General features: G+C 30.9%; 2 protein-coding genes across 6 annotated transcripts in view; one reads left to right on the top strand and one right to left on the bottom strand.

Moving 5' to 3' along the window:
- Positions 1-26,962, top strand: part of LOC127284386 (tolloid-like protein 2) — a 228,910-nt gene that overhangs the window by 146,973 nt on the left and 54,975 nt on the right. For all 5 annotated transcript variants that reach the window (XR_007843472.1, XM_051309786.1, XM_051309787.1 and 2 more), the window contains 2 exons: positions 6,980-7,210; positions 16,275-16,499. Coding sequence is in view for 4 of the 5 variants with exons in the window: in XM_051309786.1 (XP_051165743.1) it covers positions 6,980-7,210; positions 16,275-16,499 (456 nt within the window). In the remaining variant the exon portion in view is untranslated. The remainder of the gene's footprint in view (positions 1-6,979; positions 7,211-16,274; positions 16,500-26,962) is intronic.
- Positions 5,766-6,890, bottom strand: LOC127284393 (tigger transposable element-derived protein 4-like). The gene is made up of 2 exons (XM_051309795.1): positions 6,183-6,890; positions 5,766-6,104 (listed from the first exon to the last, which is right to left on the bottom strand). The coding sequence occupies exons 1-2, from the start codon at positions 6,487-6,489 to the stop codon at positions 5,953-5,955; spliced, it is 459 nt and encodes a 152-aa protein (XP_051165752.1). The 5' UTR covers positions 6,490-6,890; the 3' UTR covers positions 5,766-5,952.

Raw genomic sequence — 26,962 nt, 5'->3', positions numbered from 1 at the left:
TTTATTAAAAAAAAATTATTTTTCGTATTAACAACTTTTGGTATTTTTCACTAAAGGAGTCAATTTGATTTAAAAATAATGTTCTTTAACTGGACTAAATGAAATTATATTTTTTTATTTCTAAAATTGTATAACGAATACAATAAAAAAAATGTTCAGATCAATAATTTGTAATTTATAGTCTTGAATAAAAAAATCGAGAATACAATAATTCTCGATCGATTCTCGTATCGTCTCGATCGAATGCAGCACTGCATCGACACAGCCTGGCTGTATCAGTTCATCGAGATATTTCGAGTTCAAGTTATGACATCAGAGGCCTGGAGGGACAACAAACAGACGACACAGTGTTCTTCTTATGGGGAAGAAACTTTGTTTCCACTTTTATCAATTTTATTCATATTTTAAATATGGAAAACGCTTGTTGACATATAATAAAATTAAAATGTGTGTTGATAATTAATTATGTTATACCCAGATAGCAATAGTGAGTTCAAATTGACAGCAAAAGTAACTCATGACGTGCGAGTTACCCTCACTTGGTGAATGCACATAAGCACGCAGATGTGTCCTCCATGGAGGTACATACGCCTCGCATTTTATGCGACTTCACGAAAGTGCGCGCAAAATGAGGGCATCAAAAAAGCGCACACACGTTCAGACAGACAGACAAAGATAGACATTTGAATGATACTCCTGTTAAATCTTTTCTAAAAATGCGCAGTAGAGTAGATTGCACTTTAGACATGCACAGTGAGATCAATTAAAGTTTTCACATGCGCCGTAGAATCCGTTATCTTTAAACTTGCGCAGTGGGCTTAAATGCACTTCAGACATGCGCAGTAGGGTCAATTGAACTTTTCACATGCGCAGTAGGGTAGAGTGCACTTTAGACATGCGCAGTAAGGTCAATTAAAGTTGTCACATGCGCAGTAGAATCTATTGATATTTAGAGTTGCGCAGTAGAGTTAATTGAATTTTTTACATGCGCAGTAGTGCTGAGTGCACTTGAGACATGCGCAGTAAAATCTGTTGATCTTTAAACTTGCGCAGTATGGTTAAATGCACTTTAGACATGCGCAGTAGGATAAATTGAATTTTTCACATGCGCAGTAGGGTTGATATGTGAAAAGTTTAATTAACCCTACTGCGCAAGTCCAAATATCAATGGACTCTACTGTGCTTGTGAAAAGGTAATTGGACCTGAACAAAATAATAAGATAGTGGACGACACTCTTTAATAAAATAACAAATATTTAAAATACTATTTAAGTAACATGATATTTATTAATATTATAAATTTTAATGTTTAGATTTAATGAATAAAAAAAGTTGCACTTATTGTTTCACAACAAATTGAAGTGTTGATCCACTGACTGCACAATCTATACTGACGCTGACACTTGACAGACTAACGCTCACTCCACATACATTACAGCTGTAACACGCAGGAATTTTAAAACTGATTAAAGGTTCGTCTACAATATCAATGTTACAAGAATAGATAGTCTTGAATATGATTTTCGTAGATGGAACTGCACAAGAACAACCGACGTTGATTAAAGGTGTTTTCACAACACTATTAGGATAAATATTATAGAAGTTCACTTAGTTTTTGTTTAATTAAATTGTTAATTATTTATACTTTTCTTTTAACTTCACTTTAGTTCTTTTGAATGATTTCGAATCTCATTAAAATCCTGAAGGATTAACTTGTTGAGAGGATTAAATAAAACATAATTAAGATTAAATATATATTAATTGTTTTATTCAACAATTTATTTTAAATCTGAGTTCTTCCCTTTTATCCTTAAACTAATAATAAAATTACACTATTCGCCTCAAATTTTAAACTTGGATTTGAGCTTTATCTATATTTTTAAATTCGTGTCAGAGTCAGAACCAAAATCTCTATCTCTGTATCTTGACTTCTCTATAGTATCAGAATAACCCTTTTATTTCTTCCTGACTTTCTTTCTCTCTGGCTAGCAACCTCGATCATCCTCCTTTTATAGCAGTATTCCCACTTTTCTTCCAATCTGAGTCTAAATGTACCAACGAATCCTGCTTCGCAGTGATGACTCACGCTTAACAATTCCTCCAATTAGAGACATGCATTTAGTAATACTCCGCCCCATTTGACCTTGTTTGCCTCATCCCCATGAGTCATATTCTATTTTGGACGTCACTGTGACCTTGTTATTGTCGCGTAGGAGTATGACTCATGCTTGACCTTGTTATTGTCAAGTAGGAGTATGACTCATGCTTGACCTTGTTATTGTCGCGTAGGAGTATGACTCATGCTTGACCTTGTTATTGTCAAGTAGAAGTATGACTCATGCTTGATTTTATATTATGACTCATTCGTGTCTGCATTACATCCTTGAATTGATAATTATCCCTTTATAATTAAACTTCCCTTCAGCTTATTTTAACCCTTTTTACGCTAATTTATTATACAATAACCCTTTATATTTATATTAATTGCAAAATAATTAATTAGTTACAAAATAACAATGTCTAATTGAAAAAACTCAGATTCATTGCAAAAGGACCTTAATTACATTATTTCTTAAGTCCTTTCGACGTCTGCAGCCGATTTCAAAAATAGGTACTCGCATTTACCTGAAACAATCCTTCAGAGGAAAGGGGAAACTGCAGAAAACCCTTCCTAAGTACCCTTTAATCTAATATCATACCTTTATTTGAAACTCTTTTCACTCTTGCATACTTTTATTACTATTGTTTAATTTCTTATTACTTTTATTCTTAAATTCATCTTTTATATATTTATTAATTCTTCTTATAACTATTTTCTTTTTTACATATCTTTCATTCTTATATCTTATCTTTATCTACTCCTTTCTCTATCTTTATTATATATCCCTTTTTTTTACACCTTGCCTTTACTTATCATACATATTTCTCTTTGTCTTTTACACAATTTTCTTATAATTTACCTGTCTCTAACTCTGTTTTTCTTATTTATGTCAATTCATTATTCTTTGTTTCTCTCTCTTTCTCTCCTTCTTAAAATTAAGGCTAGTACTCAGTGCTCTTAAAACAAGATATCAAATTAAATTTAAATATTACGGTACTCTACCCAGCCGTGGGCAGAGGAGCGTTACACAGCACGCACGAAATGCATCTATAAAGCAGCACTCACATGAATGTAATAAAGGTACTTTTATGCGTGCACGAAAATGCGACACACGTTATGAGAGATACAAGCGACTTAAGAGCACGTAACTGCCGGCATTTCATGTACACATGTGAACTCTCAAATGTGACGCATTTTGTGACACCAATATGCGAATTCAATGCACGCAATTAAGGTGCATTAATTCAGACATAAGATGTGACGCCTGACATGCGACTAACGTGAGACGCATGAATGTTATCTGGGATATATTTGATTTAATTTAATTGATAGATTCTCTCAATTCGTGATAAAATATAAATTTTGAGGTTAGGGGTGTTTGTTTACTAATCACATTTTACATTTTAACAACATTATTAAACAATATCTAGTATGCATGTTATTAAAAAAGATATAAAATGTATATTTTAAGTGGGAATTACCGCAGCAGGAAAAGATTTCAAGTTAGTAATCAAACTTTTCTAACCTCAAAATTTATATTTTATCACGAATTTAAAGAATCTATCAATGCAATTGAATCAAATATATAACTAAATTAATTATCAATACACATTTTAATTTTATTATATGTCAAAAAGCATTTTCCATGTTTAAAAAACGAGTAAAATTGATGAAAGAGGAAACAAATTTTCTTCCCCTCAAGAATAACATTGTGTCGTCTGTTTGTTGTCCCTTCAGGCCTCTGACGTCACACCTAGAATCGACTCTGACGTCACAAGTGACAGAGCCTAATTGCAAAATAACCATTTTCCAGGTTAAAAATGGAAAATAACCCTTTTTTCGGGTTAAAATTGAAAAAAAATGTTTTTTAGTAGCTTTTTAAAAATAGAGTAATTTTATATGTATATATCTAAAAATTAGTAAAATATTGCATAAAATGGCAAAATAATCCTTTTTTCGGGTTAAAATTGAAAAAAATTGTTTTTAAGTAACTTTTTATAAATAGAGTAATTTATAGGTATTTATCCAAAAGTTCGTAAAAAATTAAATAAAATTGCAAAATAAGCCTTTTTCGGGTTAAAAATTTAAAATATCCCTTTTATCGGGTTAAAATTTAAAAAAACATATTAAACAAAAAAAGTATGTAATATTTTCTAAAAACCTAGGGCAAAGTATTTTTATTTATTTAAAAATAAGTGAAAATAGATTTTTCATTGACGGTGTCTAGGTCACGGTGTCGGTGTCGCTTTTGGAAATTTGTTAACTTAATATAATAGAAGAAATTTAGGTTTAACCCTTTGCGGCACACATTTTTCATTCCATTCAAAAATACAGATGATCACACCTATAAGGGTTTTTGGGGTCGCTGATTAGGAATCTAAAGTCAGTTTTTAAAAATTCAAAATGGCAGATCCAATATGGCTGACGACTTTCTGAAAATCTAATGCAATTCGCTTGAAACTTGTTAGTCGGGCGTTTTTCGAGATGATTTGGTAGCCTTGAAGAAGGCTGATTGTTATAATTGCTGATTACAAATATGAAGTTTTTTTTAAAAAATTGGAAATGGCGGATCGTAAGTAAAATTTCTTTTTTAGTTGTAATAAGCGGCAAAACAATTTCTTGCTGGCAATAGGCAGAGTGGAACATTGCAAGTTTTATAAATCCAGGATGTTCGCTTTCGGTCAGCTTTTATACTACAATGAGCACATATTGGATACACATTTTGAATTTTTAAAAACTGATTTCAGATTCGTAAACAGCGACCCCAAAAACCCCCGATTAACAATTTTCAAGCGAATTGCATTAAGTTTTGAAAAAGTCGGCCGCCATATTGGATCCGCCTTTTTGAATTGTTAAAAACAGACTTCAGATTCGTAATCAGCGTTCCCAAAAACCTCCGAGTACAAAATATCGGTTCCCTTTTTACCTAAATTTTCGGTAATGAATTTATTTTTCCACAATAATGATTTTTTTACAATTATTTATTTATAAATGTTTATAATATTGCGTAAATATTGTTACTTTTATTTTCGTTTCATTCAATAATATGTTCTCATTCACTTTAAAAAAAATTAATGAATATTGCATAAAAAACTTAAAATATAGTAAGAAAGGTTGGAAATAAAATAGGTGGTAATCTGGGTTACCACTGTGCCGCAAAGGGTTTAAATAAGAAATGTCAAAATTTTTAAGTTAAAAACAATTAAATTAAAATTAGGCACAATATTATAGGTTCGTAAATAAAAATTTGAAAAACAACAATAAATAAAAAAAACATAATAAAATGGTAAAAAATTGTTTTAAAGTAAGTTTTTAAAAATAGAGTAATAATTTTATAGGTATATATCTAAAAGTTCGTAATAAATTGCAAAATAACCCTTTTTTTGAGTTAAAAATGATAATAACCCTTTTTTCGGGTTAAAATTGAAAAAACATATTACAAAAAAAAGTATGTAAGATTTTCTAAAAGCATATGGCAAATTATTTTGATTTATTTGAAAATAAGAGAAAATAGATTTTCCATTGACGGTGTCTAGGTCACGGTGTCGGTTTTGGAAATTTGTTAACTTAATATAATAGAAGATGTTATTAAATAAAATACACTTGTCATTTATAAAATATTGCAAATTTATTACAAGAGGTCAATAATTTTTGTTTGCTCTTCTGCTTTATTTAAACAATAATAGTTTGTCATTGCATTATGTACACTAGACATTGCAATATTAACTTTTTCGCTGTCCAAATTACCGTGTACAAATTGGGCCAATAAGTCGGATGTTTTTAAGGCCTCAGTTACAGTAGGAGTTTCTCTGATGGACTGCTGACGTCATCCAAGCTTTACGATTATTCGTTTAATCTACTGGCAACGATTTATAAACTTTAAAACATCTTGGCTTTTTTGACTTTCCTATCACCAGCAATTTTCTTTTTATTGTGCCACTCATGCTTGCTGCTACCATTAATGTTAATCTATCCTTTGACATCTTCTCGCCACAAGTCTCGCCTTTAATTTAAAGAAGTCGAATTAATGTCTTAATTCATGGTACAATTTAATTAAATGAACGTATAAAAAATGACTCACCATTAAACTTCAAAGTTTTGTCTGGCATCATTTTATAAAATTGTCCAGTTTCATCGGTGTTGAATATGTCATCAGCAAAAAATCTATCACGTAAATTTGGCCACACAGTCGATAACCAATCAGTGACAGTAGTTTTATCAACGATCGCGGTTTCTCCACTTATTTTGCCCTTTACAATATTATGTCTAGTTTTAAATCGACTTATACAACTTAGAGTACACATAAAGTTTATATTCATTTCTTTAGTAAACAAATTAGCTTTCTCCATCAACAAAGAACCACTGATAGGCATTATTTTCTGTCTCATAGCACTAAACCATTGAATTAAACACTTTTTAACAGTCTCCTGCGTTTACTTTCTTATTCGCTTTAAATTCAGAACATTTGAATTAATTTTCGTGTAAAACTAACAAACGATTACTGGTTATATGTAAAACTAAATCGTTGCTGTGGGTTTTAAAACGAGATTTGGCGTTCTCAATAAAGTAAGACTTAAGCATTTTCATAATAAAATGAATTTGAAAACAAACAAGTAATCGCTTCGCCATTATAAGCAGTATAACTTTACAAAATATTTCAAAATAAACTTTAATATAAGCGGTATGTCACTGTAAGCGATGTCATTATAAGCAGACTTAAATACATTGAAATTGTAATGAGACCAAACTTTTCATCAAAATTATGTCACTTTAAGCGGTTGGTCACAGTAAGCAGAGTTATTATAAACGGATTCTACTGTATATGTACGTAAAAAATAATGAATTTACTTTAAAGTAACTTAAAATATTTAATTACAGGTCAGGAGTACAACTTTAATAAATTAACCGAAGAGGAAGTAAATTCACTTGGATTACCGTACGATTATGACTCTATAATGCATTATGCTAAGAACACTTTTTCTAAAGGAACTTATTTGGACACAATTTTACCTATGGAAATGTACGGTAAAAAGAGACCAGAAATTGGACAAAGAATTCGTCTCAGCGAGGGAGATATTGCTCAAACCAATCTTTTGTATAAGTGTTACAGTAAGAAAATTATACTAATTAAGTATGTACATATATATATATAAAAAAGTCTCTAGCACGTCAGGTTAAGGGCCCAGGAAAAAAGGCTTATTAAATGCACAGTTTAGTGAATCAGACATTTTAAGAATGTGGATTCATTATTAATGTTTTCAATCGGAATGTAACATTTTAAATAGGAATTCGTTTCAATAAGTAATTTCCTATTAATGAAAAATTTAATATATATTTGTTTAGACAATTTTGAATCGGATCGAAAAATTTTAGGTTATGACGTCATATCCTGCACAAAATTTAATAATTTTTAATAAACGAGCTTTGTAAATAAATTATACGCTAGAGAGTTAGATTTGCTTAATGCTTTTAAAATTGAAAAGATACATAACACTGTCTCTCAACTTACAGGTAATGAGGAAGAAAAGCTTGAAAAATGTAAATGATTTGAATCGAAGTCAATCAGAGATTTCCTTTTAAGAATGCGGATTCGACACAGCTTCCGATTGATTCCAAAATATTGAATAGGTTTTTTTTCCTGGGGGGAGGTTCCCATTGCGGAGGCCAAAATCAACACAAACTTTCACATTTTTTGCTGGGAACGGTTATGACTTAGTGATGTAGTTTTTTTCTTAAATAAAGGTATATCCTTGAACTTTTAAAATATATATTTCATTTTCAAAAAATTTCAAAATGGCGACCAATATGGCGCATCTAGTAAACAATGTTTTTTTAAATAGGGAAAACGGTGGGCATTCTGCACTGTGCAATTTTGAGTCTAAAACAAAAACTCAAAATTTTTTAGAAAGGTGACATCCTAAAGAATACACACCTGTCTTAAATGAAGAAAAAGTTGGTCCCCGATACTAAAATTAGTTCAAAGTTTTGCAGATGTAGTTGATTTATTTTTAATCTATTTAAAAATGACTTATTACTACAAGTTAAATCGCGCCTGTTGTCATGATTGAAATATAAAAAAATTTGTGCCTTGTGTAATAGAAAAATTGTTTGCAAAGACGGTAATTTAGAAACTTTTTTCATCACAGTAAACCAAGAAAAGATGATCAAAACTTATGAGAATAGAAATTTTTCTTTAAATAATTCAAAATTTTGTATCGAGCATGTGTGTAAATTGTCAAACAATATTATCTGAACTTATCAACGGCAATTCTATCGTTGGAAATTTTAAATTACTTAAAGAAAAACTTTTATTCATAAAAGTTTGGAAGATCTTTTTATGACTTTCTGTGAAGAAAAAAGTTTTTAAATTACCGTCTTTGCAAACAATTTTTTTACCACATAAGGTACAAACTTTCTATTTTAATCATGACAAAACACAATACACAAATACAAATTCCAATAGCAGTAACTAATGTTGCGTATATTAATAAGAATAAGAAGTGATAGAAAATTTGGATAATCTAATGTTTGCATCTGCGGTGTTCTGGGGAAAATACTCTCTTATTATTTTTGTTGACAGTGCGGATTTAAAATTACAATATTGATCATCCAACTTTTATTCCCAAAAATTATAGTTATGTATTATTATTATTATTTTTACATTTAATAAGTATAAAAAAATTGCACTAGTAATTTCAACTGATCTGCACATCGTAATGAAGCAATTTTTCATTATAATGCATAAAAAAACAATAAATACATAAAAAGTCATGCAGGAGGATCGGTTACGATTTTGAATCTTTGAAATTTTGTTTATTTAGTGGCCAGAGATTCAAAATATGTAAGAGTTTTTTTCGGCATCGGGGACAAACTTTTTCTTCGTTAAAGATAGGTGTGAATAGGTTATACCTATCAAACAAGAAGGGGGTCCTTTATGTTTATGTTTTTATTAATTCTTAAAATTTAAATCAAATCTATACTTTATATATACCAATCGATTCGTCTTGATGTAAGGAAGAAGGAAGACGATTAAATTATATATTAGCTTAAATTTTTCTATTTAAAAATTTTTTCAATAAAAGAAATTTTTTGGAAATAAGACGATAAAATTTTTTTTGGGGTATTTTTAAAAATTCTCTCGTCATTTTTTAGAGATTAATGTGATAAATAAGCCTACCAATTTTTATCCAAATCCATTAAAACCTGTTAAAGATATCATGTTCACAAAAACGATCCACACATACACACATACATCCGGAGAATTGATTAGGATCTCATATAACATGTTTCAATATAGAGGGAAATTTGTTTTCACCATGTTTAAAAATTTTATAAACGAACGGACTACAAAGCTTCCTTCACGAGGAAGCAATAGTTAAAAAGTTAAACAAATGACAAAATGGCGGACACTTTTTTAAAACACTGCATTTTTTGCCATATTTTTTCATGTTTGACTTCTTGTAAAAAATCTTAATTGTTAACAATTGTATCATATTAAAGGTATAACCCCAGCCGAATTTAGTTACCTTTAATTAGCTCCAAACCCAAAGTTGATTAGTCAAATAGTTTAGACGCTACAATGCCCACCAGTTTGAAAAATCTTGTTTCCAGAAAAACGGGTTTAAAGTTATGGGAACATATGGAGGCATTTTCATGTGTAATATTTGTCTACTCTAAAAAAATAAATTCAATTTGCCTAAAATTCGTTACTCGGGGGTTTTTGAGGTCGCTCCCTGTTGAAAATTCCTATGTGAGAACACATATGGGATCCCATCCAGGATCTCTTGTGAGTTCTTATGTGGGTTCCCATACAGGTTCACACATAAGATCCTGTATGAAAAGGTTCCTGGGATGAACTTGCGTGAGATCAAGCGCACGATCTTATGTCTCTGTAAAAGCAATAACACAGGATCCCATGAGGTTTCCTGTGTAGGTTCCTATATGAACAACACGATAAATAGGAACACACATGGGATCTTATCCGAGATCTTGTATGAGTTCTTACATAGGTTCTCACATATAAGAAGATTAATAGCATATATATAAAAGCATTCTATAAAATCTTATTAAGCTGCTATTAATCTTCTTATATGTGAGAACCTATGTAAGAACTCATACAAGATCTCGGATAAGATCCCATGTGTGTTCCTATTTATCGTGTTGTTCATATAGGAACCTACACAGGAAACCTCATGGGATCCTGTGTTATTGCTTTTACAGAGACATAAGATCGTGCGCTTGATCTCACGCAAGTTCATCCCAGGAACCTTTTCATACAGGATCTTATGTGTGAACCTGTACGGGAACCCACATAAGAACTCACAAGAGATCCTGGATGGGATCCCATATGTGTTCTCACATAGGAATTTTCAACAGGGCTGATTACGAATATCATATGAGATTTTCAAAATTCAAAACAGCGGATCCAATATGGCAGACGACTTACCAACTCAGCGCTTCTCAGCTTCGCAACGTCGCGTCGATGGGTTCAAGACGCTGTAGAAACGAAAATATTCTTAGGATAAAAAAATCGCTTTATACACATATTCCACACATATATAGCTTTTAAAAATGGAATACAAAAATCGTTTTTTTTACTCCTGCAATGGGAACCTCCCCTTAAGGAGAAAAAAAAATACTGAAAACCCTGAAACACATATTTTTGGGGGTCTTTACCCCATTTTTTTCAAAAAATTTTTATCTGGCGCCTACGGATCTTACAGTGTACGATTTAAGGTTTTAATTTAGGCCTATATAGAAGTCTCTAGCACGTCAGGTTAAGAAGAAAAAATACTGAAAACACTTACCTTAAAATCACGGTTTTTGGGTATTTACCCACATTTTTATAAATTTCAAATTTTTTTTAATTTTGCATAATTAGGTCTTAAAGTGTACTATCTTAGCTTTATTTTAAGTCTATATAGAAGTGTCTAGCATGTCGGGTTAAGGAGAAAAAAATAATGAAAACCCTCAAAAATACTCTTTTTGGAGACTTTATCCCCTCCCTGGCGGATTGGGAAAACCGAGTTGTAACCGAATTGGGTTACGATTCGGTTACGATTCGGTTACGTTTCGGTTCATTGTGAAATAATATCGTTAATTGACGAAATATGTAGTAAATAACTATTAGTAATGGTTAATATACATTTAAAGAGCTTATTTATGCAATAATAATAATAAATTAAGATATAATTAATTAATAATAAGTGTTTTAAGTGTACAGTGCATACAGTTGTTGAATTACCATATACATATATGTATATTACCATTAGCGGCAGCTGTGATACGCGCGTTAAACCCTAGATGGCGTTAAGGATCACTTTTTCGAATGAATTTCTAAAATTAAGCCCTTGAGTGTCAAATGTGTAAGTGAATATATAAGTTTTAAAAAAATAGATCAATTTATTAAAACAACTTTTTTGATTTGTACAAATATAAAAAATAAATTTTTATAACGAACAAAAATTTTTTTAATGAGAAAAAGTTTTTTTCAAAATTAATCTTTTTTATTTTATTGAAGAAAAAGAAATTTTATTAAGAAAAAAATGTTTATTTTTGTTATTTGTTTAATTATTATTATTGTAATTATTATTTAAAATTATTTTTGTTATTTGTTTAATTATTATTTTTATTTTCATCAATAAAATGAGAAAGATTAATTTTGAAAAAAAATTTTTTCCAAAAAAATTTTTTATTCTTAAAATAATTTTTTTCCTCAATGAAATGAGAAACATTAATTTTGACATAAAAAAACTTTTTTCCCTAAAAAATTTTTTTTTTCTGAATAAAAAAATTTTTTTTCTCAATAAAATGAGAAAGAATAATTTTGACACAAAAAAAACTTTTTCTTATTAAAAAAATTTTTGTTCGTTATAAAAATTTATTTTTTATATTTGTACAAGTCAAAAAAGTTGTTATAATAAATTGATCTATTTTTTTAAAACTTATATATTCACTTACACATTTGACACTCAAGGGCTTAATTTTAGAAATTCATTCGAAAAAGTGATCCTTAACGCCATCTAGGGTTTAACGCGCGTATCACAGCTGCCGTTAATGGTAATATACATATATATGGTAATTCAACAACTGTATGCACTGTACACTTAAAATACTTATTATTAATTAATTATATTTTAATTTATTATTATTATTATTGCATAAATAAGCTCTCTAAATGTATAATAACCATTCCTAATAGTTATTTACTACATATTTCGTCGATTAACGATAATATTTCACAATGAACCGAAACGTAACCGAATCGTAACCGAATCGTAACCCAATTCGGTTACAACTCGGTTTTCACAATCCGCCAGGGCTCTTTACTTAAAAAGTCTTATTTTGTAGACCTGTGTTATTATTTTTCCTTAACAACGCTATGAACATTCAATCATGCTAACTATATTTTTCCGTAATCTGCACGTGAAAATACATGTGTGTATCAAATTTCAACCCTCTATGTCAAATGGTCTAGCCGCTAGGAGAGACACATTGCTGGGAAAGACACACGAGTCTTTCCATAAGGGTTTTCCATAAATGCCGTTTAAGAAGAATTTAATAACTATGTGTCAAAGCGAAAATTGTCTTTTTTCACAGGAACAATTGAGCACCTTGCTACAAGAACTAGACATTGATACGATATGGAGTGGGGACTTGGCCCGTGGAAATGAAAGCAGTCTCTAATAGAACTACGTGCGCACCTGATGTATATGGTAAAATATACCTATAGCTATGGACATCAGAGGATGCCCACACAGTCTTAACCCTTTCACTGTTAGAGAAAAAATTGATACTGTGGTCCCAAAATGTCCAACAAATTCTGGTTGACAAATTTTTATGAAACTTAGTATATAAGGGTTTTTGTGGTCTCTGAATTAAAAAAAAAGTTCGTGATTTTTACTTGTTTTTCAATAATTCATTAGTTAAAAATAATAAATAATTATTTAATTATTACTTAACCAAATTCATTGATACCTGTAGTGTGCGAATAATGATATAAAAGAATTTAATTTACAATTTAAATAAAAAATTTCCTTTACTTTGTGTTAATATGATCATGACACAACGTATGTGTCGCTGACAGTGAAGGGATTAAGCTATCACATCCAAAGGAGAGGCCAAGTCCTATTACTCATTCATGAATATATGTCTGAATCTTGCAGCAAGGTATTGTGTGCATTGCTTTTGTTACTCATCAGATATTGCCTCAAATTCAAATCATATGTTACTTTCATTTTTTAGTGTAGATTTCACCAATTGAGGAGCTGGATCAAAGAACCGACGCTTCGCTTGGACCGGACGCGCTAATACCAGACTGGTGGCAGTGGGCGCCTCTGGGCCACACACTCCCAATGGGAAATTGCCGAGTCACCAGTGGCGTATTAATTGGCCCAATGATGGGAGCCAATGAAAAGTCATTGACACCCAATAAAGGACCATAATTGGTAAAGTCATGGAATGTCCACGCCGATGCCAATGATTGGCAACCATCGTTGGCAAATTATTGGCAACCAATAATTAGCAAATATTAAAAATTTTAATAACAATTTAAAAAATCAATTATTTAAAAAATTTTTTTTTATTTTTATTATTTGTTAATAGTTAATATTATTATTATTATTTTATTTTTAATAATTAAATTAAAATAAAAAAATGGTCATCACAGTATTAGGGAAACCATTTCTTCCAAAAAAAAGTTTGTCTCACATCACCATAAATAGGAGAGACATCGTGCAGAAAAAAATTTCGACAAAAAAATTTTCGATCACTACTTATATACCAATCTAATGTCATCTTAACTGCGAGAAACAGTTATGATGTTCGCCTTCCCTGTGGCGTTGAGCGAAATAAAGTCCAGAGCGGAGCCATCAACGCAGCGCGGGAAAATTTGAAAAACTTGATTTTATTAGATATTTTATTTTATTTAAAATATGACAAATAATTAATTTAATAAATAATTATTAATAATATAATGTCATATTTAATAATTAGTTATATAATTTTTTCAACGAAAATTTGACAAAAAAATAATTTGTAACAAAAAAAATATTACCATAAAAAAAAATTATTTTTTTTTAAACTTTCGTAGTAAAAAAAATTTAAGTAACTAATAATTACGTTATTTAGTTAATTAATTTTTTTACAGAAAATATTTGACAAAAAAATTATTTCTCCTCGTGATTTTTTTTTAAGACACAAATAATTTTTGACAAAGAAAATTTGAAGAATAGTATATTATGTGGCAAGCACGTAAAGTAGCACTTTTTAAGTGAGGATGTAATTTTCAGTACGAGCTGTCGTTAGTGCGGCGTAGGTGAGACGAAGGCGAGCTGTAGGTGAAATGAAGACGAGCCGAAAGCGAGCCAAGTCGAACCGAAGTCGCACAGACAGCGAGTATTGAAATCATCCGAACCTAAAAATTACTACGTGCGAGCCACATACGCTATTTTTTTTGCCATTGTTATGAAAAAGTGAAACAATTTTAATATATATATATATATATATATATTATTACAAAAATTATGCAAAAATTAACAACTGCCTAAAAAAGACTTTATAGGGCAGTTTACTGCCTAAAAAAGACTTTATAGGGCAGTTTTCTGCCTAAAAAAGTCTTTTTTAGGCAGTTGGCCCAAACTGCTTTAAAAAGTGCTACTTTATCTGCCCAAAACAGGCACAAAAAAGACACTTTTTCATGTCAATGGCGAAAAAAAAATTTTTTTTTTATCGTGATATTTTTTTGTGCTACGAATAATTTTTTTGTTTAGTTTTCGTAGTAAAAAAATTAATTAACTATTAATTGCGTTATTTAGTTAATTAATTTTTTTACAGAGAAATTTCACAAAAAAAATTATTTTTTTATTGTGATATTTTTTTTTGCTACGAATAATATTTTGTTTAATTTTCGTAGTAAAAAAGTTAATTAACTATTAATTGCGTTATTTAGTTAATTAATTCTTTTAAGGAGAAATTTTGACACAAAAAATAATTTTTCATCGTGATATTTTTTTTAAGACACAAACAATTCTTTACAAAGAAAATTTGAAGAAAAAATTTTTTTTTGTTTGTGATATTTTTTTGTGTTACGAATAATTTTTTTGTTAAATTATCGTAACACAAAAAATAATTAACTAATGTGTAGGTACGTTATATAGTTAATTTTTTTGGAGAGAATATTTGACAAAATAATTTTTTTCTCATCGTGATATTTTTTTTAGGCCACAAATAATTTTCTTGAAAAAAATTTTCTATAGAAAAACTTAGACAAAAAAAATTTTTTTTTATGGTAATATTTTTTTTGTTACAAATTATTTTTTTGTCAAATTTTCGTTGAAAAAATTATATAACTAATTATTAAATATGACATTATATTATTAATAATTATTTATTAAATTAATTATTTGTCATATTTTAAATAAAATAAAATATCTAATAAAATCAAGTTTTTCAAATTTTCCCGCGCTGCGTTGATGGCTCCGCTCTGGACTTTATTTCGCTCAACGCCACAGGGAAGGCGAACATCATAACTGTTTCTCGCAGTTAAGATGACATTAGATTGGTATATAAGTAGTGATCGAAAATTTTTTTGTCGAAATTTTTTTCTGCACGATGTCTCTCCTATTTATGGTGATGTGAGACAAACTTTTTTTTGGAAGAAATGGTTTCCCTAATACTGTGATGACCATTTTTTTATTTTAATTTAATTATTAAAAATAAAATAATAATAATAATATTAACTATTAACAAATAATAAAAATAAAAAAAAATTTTTAAATAATTGATTTTTTAAATTGTTATTAAAATTTTTAATATTTGCTAATTATTGGTTGCCAATAATTTGCCAACGATGGTTGCCAATCATTGGCATCGGCGTGGACATTCCATGACTTTACCAATTATGGTCCATTATTGGGTGCCATTATGGAAATTATATTGGCATCCCTGGCTCCCATTATTGGGCCATTAATACGCCAATGGTATTTTTCCCATTGGGCTGCTACCCGACTGGTATTAGCGCGTCTGGTCCGAGCGAAGCGGCGGTTCTTCGATCCAGCTCCTCAATTGAAAATTGTCTTTGCCTTGAACAATCAAAATATTGTTTATCGTAAATTTTTAATTTACTAGATTCCTGACATACATTAAGATTAATTGATATTTTTATTATAAACAGAATGTGGGAAAACGTTTCAAGAAAACAGCGGAAGTTTCGGTTCTCCAAATCATCCAAACAGTTCTCCAATCCTGGATGGAGAACGTTGCGAATGGCGAATAACAGCAACACACGGAGAACGCATTGTTTTAAATATTTCTTCACTAGACATTTTTAAAAGTGATTACTGCCGTTCGGATTATTTAGAAATACGAGATGGTTATTGGCATAAGAGTCCGGTATTAGGTCTGTATATTTTTCTCAAAATTCCATACAAAAAACTTTAACTAGATAGATTGTAAGTTCTTTCTTCATTTTGGTTTTGATTATGTAATTATAATACATTTGCAAGAAAACATAAATAATGTGAAAATTTTTCATTTTAGAATTTCTGAAAAAGTGAATCCCTTTCTCATAGTGGGATTAAACTCACGCCCGCACTATTTGAGATCAAGTAGACGTAATTAAGAGGTTACGCCACCCTGAACGCAAAAAATGTTTACGGTTTTAATGGAACTTTTTTTAAGAAACTGTTAAAGATATACCTTCTTTATGCACGGAGAGACCCGAAGGAGTAATTTTTATAAAATGTAACACTATGTTTTACTATTTTGCTTTGCAGAGTCCGGAAATAAGGAACTTTTATTAAAATGTATTACAGTAATTGAGAATTTTGTTTATTTTAATAAGAATTTATCTATTTTAAAGTAGTAATTTTCAATATTTTGTGTAGGAAAATCATATAAAGGAAAAACTAGAATATGAGTCATCTAATTATAAAAGACAACTTTGTCTTTTTTATATTAAAGTATAATGTAATTTAAGAGGTTGTGTTTCGAAAGATACTTTTCCTTGTAGTAATCTTTAGTGAAACAACGAAGATTACTCGGCGCGAGTGTTTCTATTGGCTATTAATGTAATGTATTTAAATAGCATTTATTTAACATAATATGTGATACATGAGAAAGACAACTTTACTGTTTGAGACATGGTAAAGGAATGACTACGCATGTCATATAGAAGCACACACACACACATCCAATGAGGTCTCTAGTTACAAATGGTAATAAATTACTATATATCCCTATACATCACACTCCTCCGCACTTAGTTCAAAAGTCAAAGTTACAAATCAAGAACAACTCTCGGCTTCCTAATTCTCGATGATCGCCTCAAATTAATACAAGTTTCAGATTTATCATCATTAACAACTGTTTCATTAATAATAGATTTATTACAAACCCTTAACTTTTCAATATTTACTTTTTTAACAGGCAAATCTTTTTCTGACAACTCGATTATCTCTTTTGAATTCTCATTCGCAATTCTCCCATCAACATCGACAACCTTTTCCCCTCTCACATTTTCACTTTCCCACTCTTTCCTTTCAAGCGAAAGATTACATGGACGGAGCTGATCAACGTGACGTTTCCAGAGTCTATTATCCTCTGTTCTGACTTGATAAGTAACTGGACCCAATTGTTTCTCGATTTCAGATTTCTGCCAATTATCCGCCATATAATCTTTTGCTATCACAACTTCTTTATTATCAAATTGAATTGCTCGATTACCGTGAAAAAATTTCTTTTGTGCTTCCTGACTACGAATAACCCTTTCGCGAACTTCTGTTTTTAACAAATCAAATCTATTTCTAAATTTTCGATTACACTGAAGTTCAGCTGGAGTAACTCCCGTCGAACAATGTGGAGTTGAACGCCAATAAAAAAGATATTTAACTAACGCATCCTGACTATCTGTTTCCAATCTGAGCAATTCAAATTTACTCTTAAACGTTTTTACAGCATTTTCGGCAGCTCCATTAGAAGCTGGATGGTACGGCGGAGACTTGATATGGTGAATACCATTTTTCACTACAAAATCTCGAAAAGCAAACGACGTAAAAGTTGGACCATTATCAGTTACTAGTTTGAACGGTAAACCCCACGTACAAAAATACTCTTTAAAAACTCTGATTGTATTTTCTGCCGTGATATTCTTCATCAACTTTACATCGACCCATTTCGAATAAGCATCGACAATTATCAAAAACATTTCACCAGAAACCGGACCCAAAAAATCCGCGTGAATTCTGTGATTCGGGCCATTAGGCCATTCCCAAGAATGCAAATCTGCTCTCGGTGGGTTATTTGCATTTTTTAAACACATTTCGCACGATTTACTAATCAATTCAATATCTTTATCAATACTCGGCCACCAAATGTAAGATCTCGCTAATCCCTTCATACGAACAACCCCCATGTGAGCACTGTGTAATTCCGCGAGCAATTCTTTTCTCAACGATTTCGGTATTACAATTCGATGTCCCCACATTATGCATCCATTTTCAATTGTCAATTCCCTACTTTTATTCGCGAAATTTTTTAAATCATCCGAAACTTTGCCTGGCCATCCCTCCAGTATAAAACGTTTTACTGTCTTTAATTCACAGTCATTTTCAGTTTCATCGCGAAGAACGTCAATTGAAATTACTTTAACATCATTAGTCACGTAATTCAAATAAGAATATTCATTGCTTTCATTGTCAATTTCTTTTTTGTCATTATTAACCGGAAAGCGGGACAGGCAATCAGCTTGATTATTTTTTCCCTCGATATATTTAATTTTATAATTATATCCCGATAAAAATATTGCCCAGCGCTGAACGCGCGATGCCGCCATTAGCGGAATTCCCTTTTTATCGCCGAAAATATAAATCAAAGGCTTATGGTCAGTCTCTAATGTGAACAATCTGCCATAAACAAATTGATGAAAGGATTTAACCCCAAACACCAACGACAGTGCTTCGCGATCCAACTGAGAATATCCCGTCTCAGCTTTATTCAACGTCGAGGAAGCAAACGCAATCGGTCTATCCCTTCCATTCACGACGTGCGACAAAATTGCCCCCACCCCATGTGGTGAAGCGTCAGTCGTAATTTTCAAAGGTAACTCAGGATCGTATTGCATGAGAACCTCACTAGACGTTAACTTTTCTTTAATTGCTAAAAAAGATTTTTCACATTCGTCCGACCAATCCCATTTTACCCCTTTTTTTAATAATCTATACAACGGGCTTAATGTTTCCGAAAATCCGCGAATGAATTTCGCGTGATAATTTACGGATCCCAAAAAGACCTGCAACTCTTTAACTTTAGTTGGCCTCGGAATTTTCATTATAGCTTCAATTTTACTTTCTGCTACTTTAATTCCCTTTGCCGACAATTCATACCCGAGAAACACTATCTTTTCTTTAGCTAATTCGCATTTCGAAATCTCAAGCTTTAATCCGTGATCTTTAAAAATTTGTAAGACCTTTTTTAATCTTTCATCGTGTTCCTCGAAAGATGATCCTGTAATCAAGATATCATCAAAAAACACCAATACCCCTTCAATACCAGCGAACAATTTTTCCATTTCCCTTTGAAAAATTCCTGGTGCCGACGCGATACCGAATGTTAACCGTTTAAATGCAAATAACCCCCTATGAGTACTAATAGTAGTCAATTTTTGCGATTCCTCGCTCAACTCAAGTTGCTGATAAGCGTTTGACATGTCCAATTTACTAAATATGACACTCGGTTTTAATTCAACAAACAAATCCTGAATTCTCGGAACAGGATGTCGATCAATTTTCAAATTCGGATTTACAGTAATTTTATAATCTCCACAAATTCTTATATCGCCATTTTTCTTAAGAATTGGAACTATCGGTGTAGCCCACTCACAACTTTTCACCGGATAAATTACATTAGCCGCTTCGAGTCTATTTAATTCCTTATCAATTTTTCCTTTCAGTGCGTACGGAGCTGGGCGGGGCCTGCAAAAAACCGGTTTGACATCGTCTTTCAATTCAAGATCAAATTTTCCCTTATTAAATAAACCAATTTCATTTGAAAAAACGACATCAAATTGTTTTAAAACTTTTTCTAGATTGGACCTTTCATAAAATTCCATTTTATTAATTTTTTTAGTTTCCGAATTCTGAAAAATGTCAAAAGTCGAAATCCAATCTCGTCCAATAATTGGCAAACCCCCTCCAGGCAAAATAAACAATTCCAAAGCTTTACAATCATTATTAAAATCCACTTTGACATTAACTTTTCCAATTGGAATAATTGGATCCCCTGCATAACTCTGGAATTTTCGATTCGTTTTTTCTAACTCGCACTTCAAACCCGAATTTGCAAAAAATTCCTTAGAAAAAGCGGTGACTGGCGACCCTGTGTCGATTTCAAAATTAAATTCCGAATCTTCAACTTTCATTACAATCTCGTACGGTTTTACATAATTGACCTTTTCAATATTTACATCGTTAATTGCCCATAACTTTTCAAAATCCCCGGACAAATCACAATCTTCAAGATAATTTTGTTTAGACTTTAACCTAACTTTTTCTTTACCGTCATTTTTATTTTTATCTTTAAAATCTTTAACCGAGTCACCCTTAAATTTACAAACCGCTTCCAAATGACCTTTTTTCTTACAAACATTACAAGAAAATGATTTGAAACGACATTCAGACGAAAAATGATTTAACTTGCCACAACAAAAACACTTAAAATTACTTACATTCTTTTTCGACGACTTATTGCTATTACCATTTGAAGACCTCTTGTTGTTGTTGTTGACATAGTTGACCTTCTCAGGATCACCCATTGTTTCCTGCTTTGAACCTGAAGTTCCTCTGCTAGCTATTTCGAACGTAATTGCCAGTTCGACAGCTTTCTCAAAAGTTAATTCCTTCTCACGAAGCAATCTTTTCTGCAATGATTCCATGTACAGCCCCCACACGAATTGGTCCCGCATAGCCTCACTCTGACTTGCTCCAAAATTACAATGGATTGACGATTTTTTTAAGTTCTCGACAAATGACCTGATGTCCTCGCCTTGACCTTGATTACACTTTTTGAATTTGAACCTTTCCAGCATGATGTTAGGTTCTGGTTCCATATGATTTTTCATAAGAATCGCCAAATCTGCATACGTTTTTGCACTTGGTAACTCAGGTGAACAAACACTTCTTAGAATGGAGTATCCCTCACTGCCAATTAAGGTAAGGAAAAGAGCTGCTTTCCTATCATCTTTTACGTTGTTGGCCAGGAAATACTGCTCCAGACGCTCGTGCCACATGGTCCAATTCTCACTTCGTGAATATTCATTAATAGAGCCAATGGTCGACGCCATTTTTCTTTTTTCTTCTTCAAACAAAAGTTGATTTTGATTCAACAATTGACCCTCTCTATTAACCTGCTCACGTTGCTGTATCAATTCGTTTTTCGTTGCTTCCAATTTCTGTCTCCAAGCCTCCAGTTTCTTTTTGTCTGACTCCAAAGTTTTAAAATCAGCTTCCAACTGCTGCTTACTCATACTTTACGAGTGCCGTAAATTTTCCTCAAACACGTGGCCCTGTGCCTTGCACGTAAAATTATCACTTAAAATTTCTGTTTTTAACAGCCCTTTGCCACAAAACAGATGAAACTCACTAATATTGACCACTTCCGATCACCAGTTGCACCTCGTCGCCAATTGTAATGTATTTAAATAGCATTTATTTAACATAATATGTGATACATGAGAAAGACAACTTTACTGTTTGAGACATGGTAAAGGAATGACTACGCATGTCATATAGAAGCACACACACACACACATCCAATGAGGTCTCTAGTTACAAATGGTAATAAATTACTATATATCCCTATACATCACAATTAACATAACATAGGTATAAACTAACTATATAAATAAAAATCAAAACTTATAATGAAAAATATAAATTATACAAATGTCATTTCTAATAAAAATAAATAATTATTAAAAAATTTAAAGTTTCCAGTCATTTTTGTAAATAAAATCTCTTTGCATTGAATAACACTGCAGAATAATGAATTTTAAATTTCGCGCCATTTTCTTCTCAATAGATGGCATCTTTATTTTTGTATCTCGCGAGGGGTAAAAAGAACTTGTGATTAATATATATATAAGAACAGTGAGAAAACTAAGAATGGTATATATGTATTATTGCGTTGCGTCCGATACGTGAATGTGTATGTATAATATAAGTAAGTTCTTAATGTTCAAGCGAGTGCCTCCTAGTGTTAGTGAATACAAAAATTGCAAATAATACATTTACGTTTTTTTTCCATTGTACTTTTGACAGGTAGTAGTACGACTGTAGTAATTTTCCGTAGACGCTCCATCTAAATTCACTATAGCTTTTTTCAAATACTGCACTCGTTTCGAACAGATAATAAGAAAATTTTACCATTATTTTTTTCTTATGATAAACAGTATTTGGTTACAAATGATGGTCTTACTGTTTTACTATAGGATTTAGTATTTTTTCCAAAAAAAATATTGAGGTAAATGTAATACTTTTAGTTTTAGATATTATTTAAAAAAACAAAGAAATTTGTTACACATTTGTAAATTAGTACTAAAAATAGTAAATATTATAAAAAGTCCCTTATTTCCGGACTATGCAAAGCAAAATATAGTAAAACATAGTGTTACATTTTATAAAAATTACTCCTACGGGTCTCTCCGTGTGCACATGGCATAGTGTACATGTATTTACCCACATAGCACCATTATTTCCAGGAAGTTTCCAGAAAAATATTCAAGGTAACTTCGGAAGTTTCCACTGGTAACTTTGTAGAAACTTCCTGTTTATTTCCCTGAATATGAAAATGTCTTAGGTCCGGTAGTTTCCCTTATTAACTTCCTGTTAACTTCCTTGGTTAAGTTCCAAAAAATTATCTTAGTAAATTTCCAGGAAAATTCATAGATTTTTAAATTGTTATTTTCCAAGAAATTACTATAAAATTGTCTGCAGTAATTGTAATATATACCGTAAAATGGGGTAAAGTCGGCGTTTGCGGGTAATGTCGGCCGGCGCTTTAACCACTTAAATATTGTATTTCATTTATTAATTTACATTAATTCTAACTACATTTTTAATAAAACTCGGATTTCTTCTGGAAAAAAGTAATAGTTAAATTTTAAAATGATTTAAAGCGCCGGCCGACTTTACCCCCAAACGCCGACTTTACCCCATTTTACGGTATATATATATATATTTTATATAATTTATGAATATAAATTATTTTTTATTATATTATTATTATTTTAATATTATAATATTTGTTTATTTAATATTTTTTAAACTTTATTTATTACTTAAGATAATAAACATAAAAATTAAATTTACAAATATAATAATAAAAAAAAATTAATTATTTCATTTTCTTCCTTCATTTTTGCCTTAACTTATGTTTATTTATTATTAATATTAACGCGGAAATTTTTTGAAATAAATTTGGAGGGACTGGGGATTGAACCCGGATTCGCCGCGCATAAAAAAAAACCTAACCAACTATGGATAGAAAAAAATATCTTTCTCTTAAGCTGCAACTGATCTCCCATTGGTTAACAAGTGGTTGACTAAAACGGCGGGATAATTCAAAAATGGTTTCAAAGAAAAATTTGAATATTCACATTATAATAATTAATTTAATTGTCATATAATATAAAATAATTCGATAGCCCCAAGTCGAATGCACGCAACTTTCACAGACGTTTTGGAAAGTACGTAACTTCCACAACCGTTTTGGAAATCACGTAACTTTGTGGTGCAGAGCAGAATGTACATAACTCTGTGAAACGTTTGGAAGGTACGTAAGTTCGCGAGCACTTTTGGAACTCGCTTATGTTGGTTTTTGGATGTTTCGAGAAAATTATAAGTACTAATAGTATATAAAATAATTTCTCTAATGCACAAAGTTTTTTTATTTATAGGATGCTTGTAGATTAAATAATTAAGATTTTATTGAACGTTGCACTACAGATTTTATTGTTATGTTCCGAGCAGAAAGTACTTATAAATCATTTCCGAGCAGAATATATGTATCTCAGAATCATGACTGAGCCGCACGCACTTGCGCATTACCGACAGATGCAGCTGATATTTAGAAAAACATTGTCACATTTTCGTGGTTGACGGTTGTTAAAAACGTTGTTTTTAATTTGTTTTAAACGCAATATTATATGAGATTCATCGTTTTAATGAATTATTATAAATGTGGGAAAAATGTGAGTAGGAATTAGAAAATTTAATTAAATTAAAATTTTTAAAAATAAATTTCAATTACAACTGCCTTGTAAATAATATTAAAAGTAAACCTAACCTCAAAGAAAAATGTCAAATGTTTACTAATTCAATATTAACTTTCTTTAATATTTAGAGTTGCAAATATTCATTTAAAAAAATTGAAAACAATAAATATCTCAGAAAATATTTAATGTTTAGTTATCATTACTTTTTCAGTGTTTTTATAATACATCGATCAGTATTACACGCAGTATTTTATGAGATTCTTCGTTCTAATTCACTATGAATGTCTTAAAGAAAGGTGAGTAGCAATCAGAAAACTTAAAATAGATAAAAATGTGTGATTTACTCGGATTTACTTTGTAACATTTTATTTTTGAAATAAATTATGTTAATAATCAACTTTTAATTTTACAGCAAACGGAAAATTACACAATCGAAATTTACAGCTGTTCCGTCCAGCAGTTCTGCAAATAACATATCTTGCACAAAAAGGACCAGGAATAAAGTGTGTACTACATATCAAGAAAATACAAATGATTAAACTTTTAAAAAAAGAACCAAGGATAAACAAAATGAAAATAAACTTTTAACACCGAAATTTACCGTTCGTCTAGAGAATGCAATTCCTGTTACTCAAGAGATTGAAAATTCCGAAATTTCATGTCAACAAAATGCATTTTCAACACCGATATTTCCAGTTCGTTCGGATAATGCCATTCCTGTTGCTCAAGAGATTGAAATCTCAGAATCAACTAAAATGACAGTTAGTACTTTTGTCAACCGAGCTATTAACCCCTACTAATAAGAAAATATTTTTTGAAAATATCTTTCAAGCTCCTCAAGACGCAGGAACTGATGCTGAAATATCTGCAGTGGATGTTTTATTAGAAGATGATTTTCAGATGAGAAGTAGTAAAATTGAGGTACCACCAGTAAACGATATATCAGAAAGTGATTGTAAAGACGCAGAAATTGCACCTGAAGAATCTGCTGGAAACAGTTCGCTTGAAATTGAAATTCTTCCAAGACAAAGAAAAGTTTTTTCTAGAAACTATACTGCACCGGAAAAAATAACTAGAAAACGTCAGTCTAATCCATCAAAATGGAAAAAAAATATCAGGAAACTACAGTTGAATTTTGGAATTGAACATTTCAATGATAAACATAAACTCATAAGAGGGCGAAAAATGAAAGCTGCGTGTGATCTTTCTTGTCGTAGAAACGGTTGTACAAAAATAACCGATGCTGAAAGACAACAAATTCACAATCAATTCTGGGAGATTCCTAATAAATATGGGAAATGGGACTTTCTAGCGCGCCACGTTATATCTAAGCAGATAGCAAACAGTAAAAAAAATCAACTGTCATTAAAGTATTACTTTACAGTTCAGGGAAAACAAATTCAAGTCTGTAAACCAATGTTTCTTAACACTCTTGATATTTCTGATGGCTCTGTTCGAACTGCTGTAAAAAATCAAAAAACGCTAGAATTGTATCTCCTGATAAACGAGGATAAAACCCTAAACGTTCACTGTCTGATAATACCAAAGCAAAAGAAAGTGCTAGAAATCACATTGATATCATCCCTCGAATGCCTAGTCATTACAGTAAGTCAAATACTTCCAAGGAGTATCTAATTGAAGAAATACAATCCGTCAATAAAATGTACGATTTGTACGAAGAATGGATGCAAGAAAATTTTCCTGATCACGAAATTGCAACAAGAAGACAGTACAGAGATATTTTTAATTCCGAATTTAATATATCCTTTTTTGTTGCAAAGAAGGACCCCAGTAAAAAAGGATTTTTTGAGATAGCAGTTTGGACAATTAAGCAAGCCGTTTGCTCAATTGTCTAAAATGCATTCGGACAATTGGAGTGTTTGTTCAATTGTCCAATGCATTATGCCCAATCATCCGCAATATTTCTCGTGTCTAAAAAGCTGCAAAAATAATATGAAAAACTATTGAAACATTGAAAAAACGGTAGAAAATGCATAATTCTTGATATATACAGAAAAAGAATGTATAAAAATACCTCGATCTAGGAAAAGGAAAGTGTTTTCCGAAAAATCACTTTTTAACTGAGAGTATACTGCTGTACTTGACATTTTATGGGTAAAGAAGAGAAGATTATGATAATGAGTTACACTTCATTATCGACTCTCAATATTTGTCGAATGGTAAAATATAATAGTAGATTTCTTTCTGATTTTTTAAAAAAGGAATAAATATTGAATTAATTGAATTAAAAATTTTCTTACTTTTATATTTCATTTATTGTTATGTTTTTATTATATGTTTATATTTTTTAGTACTAATTTAAATATTTTTATTTAAATTTTAATGAAACTAATTAAATTAAAAATTAGTTTAATTATTTGAAATTATTTAGTACATAAGTATTGTTGAGGAAATCTGTTGAGTCAATCTGCGATTCCTGGAGTTATTGCTTCCGATATCCCCACTCTGGAGCGCCACTGAGGCATTAGAAAAGAAGGGGAAAGACTTGAGCAACTGGGAGGAGCTCGGTGGCGATTTAGTGTTACGGGTAACGTCGAACAGAGGTGTGCGAGCTCGAGACAACGTGTTGTAGT

The sequence above is a fragment of the Leptopilina boulardi genome, unplaced genomic scaffold (assembly GCF_019393585.1).
Source record: "Leptopilina boulardi isolate dan_hultmark-lab unplaced genomic scaffold, ZJU_Lbou_2.1 LbouV2_324, whole genome shotgun sequence".
Taxonomy (NCBI): Eukaryota; Metazoa; Arthropoda; class Insecta; order Hymenoptera; family Figitidae; genus Leptopilina; species Leptopilina boulardi.
This window is presented reverse-complemented; position numbering and strand designations above follow the sequence as displayed.